Raw genomic sequence first — 7,426 nt, 5'->3', positions numbered from 1 at the left:
TTTAAATTAAAATTGATTTTTTGTAAACAATGGCAGTTATTAGGCTATCTAATTAAATTCTTAACATTATCTCTTCTTTACCTTTTTTATAACTTAGAGTGACAATAATAATGATATGATTCACAATAATAGTGCGATAATAAAACTCATGATCCAACTCATAATAATAAAATTAAATAACTACAGTTATTTCAATGTCAAATTCCAACTGTTTAGTTTGTCACTTAATCAAGGATTGTTATGGATTACGTTTCTTAATCAAGGTATTATTAGTAAAAAATAATAACAGGCGCTATTTTGTTTATTCAAATTATTCTTTGGGAGTGTCCAGCATCCTATAATATTTTTAACATTTGTATGAATTCAAGCAGTGTCTCGTGGGCTTCAAACAGGAATTTAACAGATTTAAAATCAAGTAAACAATTGCTGGGGATTGTTTTAACATAATGAGTCAAATCTTGTATTCCGATATAAAGTTTTCTGTTTAACAAATTATTAAAACATCATAAGACATTATTTCCGTAACTTGCAGTGACCTTGAACTGTGATTTTGAAGCAAGCTCGTGATCAAAGGAGGCAAGAATCATTCTTAATTCATTTAACATTCTTATAATACACTAAAATTTGATTTAGGAATTGTATATGATGTTCGGATAAAAAAAAACTGACTATCCTATTTTGAACGCACGTTGGACATTTAAGAAAAACATTTCAAATTAAAATTAAAATTAACTTTCATTTTTACGCTCGATTTAATATTTCATTAAATTTTCATTTTTTATTAAAACGTTGCATTTGATTTTTTAATTAAATAATCTTGTATTAGATAAAGTCAAATTTTAAGAGTAATGTTAGATGCATTTACGAAATATTGCGCTAAACGAAACTCAAGCTTTATAAAATATTTCAAATACAAGTTAATTTTATAAAAACATATTCATTCTGCCTTATTTTAAAAAATAATAATATTTATTATTTTAAATAAATAATCTTGCATTAGATAATGTCAAATTTTCAAAGTAATTATAGATTCGTTTACTAAATATTACGGTAAGCGAAACTCGAGTTTTTCAAAATATTTTAAACTCAAGCTAATTTTATAAAACGTATTTATAGCTCACTATTTAAATAAAAATAACAAAATATTTTATCACAATATTTCAGCCTTTGTTTTACTTTAAAAACATTTTCTTCTGTTAAAAAATTATTTAAAAAGCATAAATTTTAAAATTTAGTTCAATATTCTCTTAAACCTCTTAGTTGCAGACTAGACCCTCCTCTACCGACTTTCTAAAGATATTTTAAGAGTTGGTGGAAGTTGGGTTTGTCTCCCAATTTTAGTCGCCCCAAAATTGTTCAGTGGAAACTAAAATGTACAACTTTTTAAGGAAAATAATATATTCGGATATTATATATCAGTTAAAAGCTACTAAATAACTTTCAATTAAATTCAGAACTTAGATTTAATTAATTTATCTAATAAATCAATCGTTTTTATGCATTTTCCTAAAATTAAAAATTTTGTCAAGAGCTACGAATTTCTAAAAAAAAGTTTTATTCTATATTAAAGTTTTATTCTATTTTAGTCTTCGAAAACCTTACATTGATTTATTTTATCATTAGCATAAAGGCAATAAATCGGTGATATTTGTCTTATGAGTAGATAATAGTTATCCCAAAAATGGGAAACTTTTTAATCTAAATTAAACGGTTGTAAATTACTCCAATATGAATTGAATATCTCCATTAATCAATGTCCTCTATTGTTTATTTAAAATTATGTTGACAGTTAGCAAATCGAAATTCTTTTTCTAAAAAATTCTACCCAGAATGCAGACAAATATTTCTATTGAAATTTCGAAATTAAAACATATATAAAGAGTGTCCATCGATTCGAAAGCGTCACATCATCTCCACTTGCTCAGCGTTATAGCTCAAACTCTTCAAACCTTTTTAATCATGAAAGTTTTGGTAAGTGTAAATATCTCATTTATGTTATTAATATTACATTTATATTCAATTAGCGTTAATATGCCATTCCATCAGTGTTAATAGTGACGTTTATATTCCATTTATGTTTTACACTAAAAAACTTTTACTGAAATTATAAGAAAATTGCAATCATAATTTCCAGTACAAATATAGCAAAATTAACTTTTAAATTTTGCGATACATTTAAACCCAAAAAATGTCTCGATTTGCTCTATTTTTTCCAAAAATGTTTTATACTGAAAAAAAACACCAATTTAACAGCAAACAGTTTTTAAAAAATGCCATTTCTTTTAAATAGTTTTTTACAGCATTTTAAACTTTTGCTTTGAATTAAAATCAGGTCTATCACGACATTTATTGTGTAAAAATTATTTGACTGAAATAGTTCGTATTTTAAGCTAAATTTGAAAATCAGTGTTTTATATATTAAATAATGAAATTAATTTAATTTACTCTTAATTGTGGGAAGTTTCTGGGTAAGTAGTTGGAACATTAATTGACTTATATGCAGATTAAAAAATGATTGGGTGACATAAAACGTGTGTTTAATACTATTTGTACTATATAGAGATGAGAGGACTGACAGTATTCAAATTGTATTTAAAAATTTTAACTACAAAATTTCAATTTCAAACGCAAAAAATTCAACAAATACTCATATGACTTCATGTAAACTTTTGTCATGGAATGACTATTTTCTTCAAAAAAGCATTTTGTATTAACGTATCTGGGTTTTAGTATCTGTGGGGGGGGGGGCAAAAAAGATAATTTAACTGAAAAGAAATTTGAGAAGATAAAAATCAAAATCTATATTAACTTACATGCTGAAATTCTTCGATGGTAACAAAATTATTACTTCTTCTAAAGTATGAGTATTTTATAAGACTACTACTAAGTTTCTTCTTATAAAGAATAAAGAAAAGTAAGTTTTTTTATGAATTTCGGAATATTTAAATTTTAATGAACAAAACTATCATTATAAAATTCACTTAAATATTCTTAAAAAGTTTATTCTTATAAAGCATTTTGCTTCAGAATAATAGTTTTCTTTTGCAAAATTTAATTTCATAATAAAAGTAAAATAATAATAGATTTAAAGTTTTAAAACACTAAATAGGCAACGAATGTCTCGTTCGGCTGAATGTTTGAGGCAATTAAATTCCTTTTCCTTTTTTTTTCTCAAGTAATTTTATGAAATTTATTTTTTTAAACAAAATTGTAGCTAATTAACAGAAATTTGAATATATTCTTTATAGGTTTTCCTTTCCTCTGTGCTGGCCGTCGCCATCGCTCAACGATATGGCTCAGCAATACGACCAGTACGTCCGTTACTTCCATCTCTTCCAATTGGCCAATTTCCCGTACTTCCTGGACCGGCATCTTCTACATTTGCTGCATCTCTTGGTAATGCTCCCGTAGGACTTGTTGACAGAGGTGTTGGACAAGGATATGGTCCAGGATATGGAGCTGGATTTCCAGGATTTGGATTTCCTTCTGGATTTCCCTTTGGATCCCCTTATTTAGGATTCCCTTATGGAGGACTACCTTTTAGTGGCTTTCCCTATGGTGGACTTGGAGAAAATGTCTTCAGCACTTCCTTGGGAGATGCTAAAGTTGGAACAGTCAGCAGATCAGCAGCATAAGCAATAGAAATTTATATAAAACGTAAGTTAACTTGCTTTTTAATAAAAATAAAAATGAAGCACTTTAAAATTTTCAATTAATGGCACTATTTAAGTATATTGTCTTTTGAACCTTTATAGAACCACCTTTTTCTATTATATTTCGAGTTAAAATATATTTTTTATTGAGATTGATTTCCTTAATGTAATTTAGAAATTATTAAGCTTATTTCTACTTAGCTTATTACCAGAAATGTATTTAAGACTTAAGAATTTAATATTAAAATGTATTTTAAATTTTAAAATTAACTTTGATGAATTTTTTTTCTTGTGTGTTTTTTTTAGAATTTATTTAAAAACCAGTTCAATGTTTTATTATTATTTACTTATTTATTATTTATTTATTATTTATTTATTATTTATTTATTTATTATTTCTTCTGCTAGTCCTAACGCAATCCACCAATTTTGAAATATTTCCGCAGTTTTCAAATTATTGTTATTAATGTTTATTTTTGCCAAACATGTTATTTTAACTTTTTTTAATATTAGTATTCTTAAAACAAAATAAATGTAAATACTTGAAAATATTTTTCATTATTATTTTTTCACTTTCATAATTTTCTTTAAAAATGCACTTTACCAAGAATTTTGTAATGAAACTTATTTATTCGTTGTTGATTTCTAGTTTCACAAATTAAGAAGAAAAAAAAATTTCAACTTAGTAAGACTTTTTTTAAATAAATTGAACCTCATGTATAAAATATAACAAAATCTTCAAATTAAGGGAATTTTTTTATAATGTCCGAACTTAATATACATTCGTTACATCATACTCGCTGTTCATTGTTAATTTTAAAACCCTTATCAAAGTGCAAAACTTTTTTCAAACAATATTCAAAGCTTAAACTAAATTACTTCGAAGCAATAAATTTTTAGAAGATTTTAATTACATAGCATTATAGTTAACCTTAAAACCATAAATTGAAGATGCAGCAAATCTTTTACACATTAGGGTTCAAAATGATTCTATAAAATATCGAAACTATAAAATCTATAAAAGTAAAAGCAAAAACTTTACTGGAATAAAAAAAATTTTAATAATTTTAATTTCAATTAATTTTTTTCGCTAACACTTTCGCCTCGCTTTGGATGAAATCAGAAAAGTAAAATGATATTAAACATCTTCTATTGATGATAATTAACTAATCTTCGTGTATTTATTTTCTTTTCAATTAAATGCACGCCATGTGTGTTTGAATGGAAGCCTTAACGAAATTTCTGACATTTTTGATTCGAGGGTGTCTGATATATACTTTGTCAAGTAAATAACAAAACATTGTACATACAACTGACTCCTCTAGTGTGTTTAATTGTTTTGTAATTGTTTTATCATTTAGCTGAAACTCATTTTTGTTTTGTTACAGGTCACGTGGTCTTAACGTCGTTCATTAATACAGTATGAAGAAACTGAGTATGAATGTGACGAATGAATTCTATTATTGTCATTCAAAATTTTTATTCAAATAAAAAAGTTGCAATTGAATTTTCTTTTCAATTTTCAGAAAAAACTATACAGAATTATTCAATTATTATCATACACTGTTAATTAATTTTAAGGAGGATTTACCATTCAATCATATCTATACACTATCCAAAATCCGTAAACAATCATGTTAATTTTAAGATTCGCCAAGAAAAAAACACTGGTATATATCATTATGCTATTATAATTCAGCTTTCAATAATTATAGTTTAGTGTATAACAGTCCATGATAACACTAACTAATGTATACTCTTAAATTTTTTTTTGCTTACACTACCAAATTTAACTATTTTTTACCACTGATTTTGAGTATTTATGAATGAAAAATAATATTAGCACGAAGCTTACATTTTTTTTTATACTCATACCTAATTTTTAAAAATTAGTAGAAAATACCAACCTAATGTTTGACATAGATATTGATTGTCTAACTATTTTTAAAATCATAAACTTTCAAAATTAGTTTATGATTTTAAAAATAGTTTCTATTAATAAAAATAACACTTTTAGGGTTCAAATACTCATTCTTTCTTATTGGACTTGACGTCGAAGCGAATATAAAGAATTTTTACACGTACCCCGCTATAAATCATTTAATCATTAATTAATAATCATTTATTATTTATTGATAATTAACATTCAATTTATTTCTTAATAATCATCTAATTATTAATTTATAAATTTTATTAAATGATTAAACACTTTTGGATAAAATGGTCAAGAGATTGATAAATCTGTAAAAATTAACGATTGTTCAAACACTTCTAAGAGGCAACTCTAAAATATAGAATTTTAGAATAAAAAGCAATTGGATCACTTTATAAAAGAGGAAAAGATGGGGAAGCAATAAAGACAAAATGCAAAAAATAAATAAATAGAAACAAAAAAAACTACAAAATAATTTCTTATTTATTATTATTTATTTTCATATCTTTTCAGAATACGTTATGTATTAAATTACTTGAAACAGGTTTTGTGTTATTTATTCCATCTGACGCATGGTGTGTATTATTTCAATAAAAAGGATATACCAAGTAAAAAAATGGACATGCTTAATAGCAACAGAAATACAACTGTGATAGCAACATCAACTTTTAGTTGTTGTAGCAAATTTCTTTGAAAAAAGGCTAAAAATTCCAACATTTTAAGAACTTTTTAAATAACACAAAATAGATGTAGAAGTGAAATATTTAAATAGAAGTAAAAATAGCAAGTAATAGTTAGAAACTTATGTTTCTAACTGCATTTAGTTCAAAGATCTTTAACTTATAACCACATTAAAATTAGATTTTTTTTCATTAATTTAAATGCATAAAACAGTGCAATACTTAAAAAAACAGTTAAATAGAGTTTATGCACACAATTGTTATAAACGAATTAGGTATAACAGAATAATCAATTCACATGAAAGTATTTAAAATGAAAGTGAATTCATGCTAAGGTAGATGCTTCCAAAGCAAAACGATGGGCAATAGTGAGATTTTTAGTGACAGAAGGTGAGCATAATACGAAGCCAAATGGTTATTTGTTCATGTAGAACATCGTTTAATGCAAACGGTTAAGAATAAAAGGTGTAAAGTTTAGGTAAAGCTCGTACTTCAAAATCGGTTATTCCGAAACCCAAAGCAAAGCAAACATCATAATATCCAATGAATTCTTTATTGTTGTTGGTGAATTTAATAAGTGGTAATTAAAGAGTTAATACTCAAGGCACATATACAGCACTTTTTCTGAATAAAAAATACCATGCAATCACCTTCCCAACAAAAATGCGTTTCACTGTGTGCGTGTTACACAGTTCAAAACGAATTCTCCTTACTTACATGACTTAATTTTAAATGAACTAAATTGTACTGATTAATCAGTTACTCACAGTTCACGGTGCACTACTCAAACCTTTAAAAAAACATAATGCATTGCTACTATTACTTTCGAAGTTGGGCATAGTACAATGCCGAATGGTTGTTTGTTTTTGTAGAACATTGTCTAATGCAAACGGCTAAGAATAAGCGGTGTAAAGTTTTCGTAAAGGTCGATTTTCAATATCGGTTTTACCAAAACTTAAGGCAATCAGAAATCATAATCTCCAATTAATTCCTTGCTGTTGTTTGTGAAATAGATAAGTGTTAATTAAAGAGTTAATACTCATGACACATATACAGCACTTTTTCTGAATAAAATATACGATGTAATCACCTTCCCGGCGGAAATTCGTATCACTGCGTGCGTGTTATACAGTTCAAAACGAATTCTCCTAACTTATATGA

At 25.9% G+C, this 7,426-nt stretch overlaps 1 protein-coding gene across 1 annotated transcript; it reads left to right on the top strand.

Annotated features, from left to right (window-relative positions):
• The first annotated feature begins 1,825 nt into the window (after positions 1 to 1,825).
• Positions 1,826 to 5,159, top strand: LOC107450725 (uncharacterized). Its single transcript, XM_016066596.2, has 3 exons — positions 1,826 to 1,971; positions 3,249 to 3,657; positions 5,041 to 5,159. Exons 1-2 carry the CDS (start codon positions 1,960 to 1,962, stop codon positions 3,633 to 3,635), a joined length of 399 nt encoding a protein of 132 aa, XP_015922082.1. The 5' UTR covers positions 1,826 to 1,959; the 3' UTR covers positions 3,636 to 3,657; positions 5,041 to 5,159.
• Positions 5,160 to 7,426: the final 2,267 nt, after the last annotated feature.

Source organism: Parasteatoda tepidariorum, chromosome 6 (assembly GCF_043381705.1).
Source record: "Parasteatoda tepidariorum isolate YZ-2023 chromosome 6, CAS_Ptep_4.0, whole genome shotgun sequence".
In the NCBI taxonomy this organism is placed as follows: domain Eukaryota; kingdom Metazoa; phylum Arthropoda; class Arachnida; order Araneae; family Theridiidae; genus Parasteatoda; species Parasteatoda tepidariorum.
This window is presented reverse-complemented; position numbering and strand designations above follow the sequence as displayed.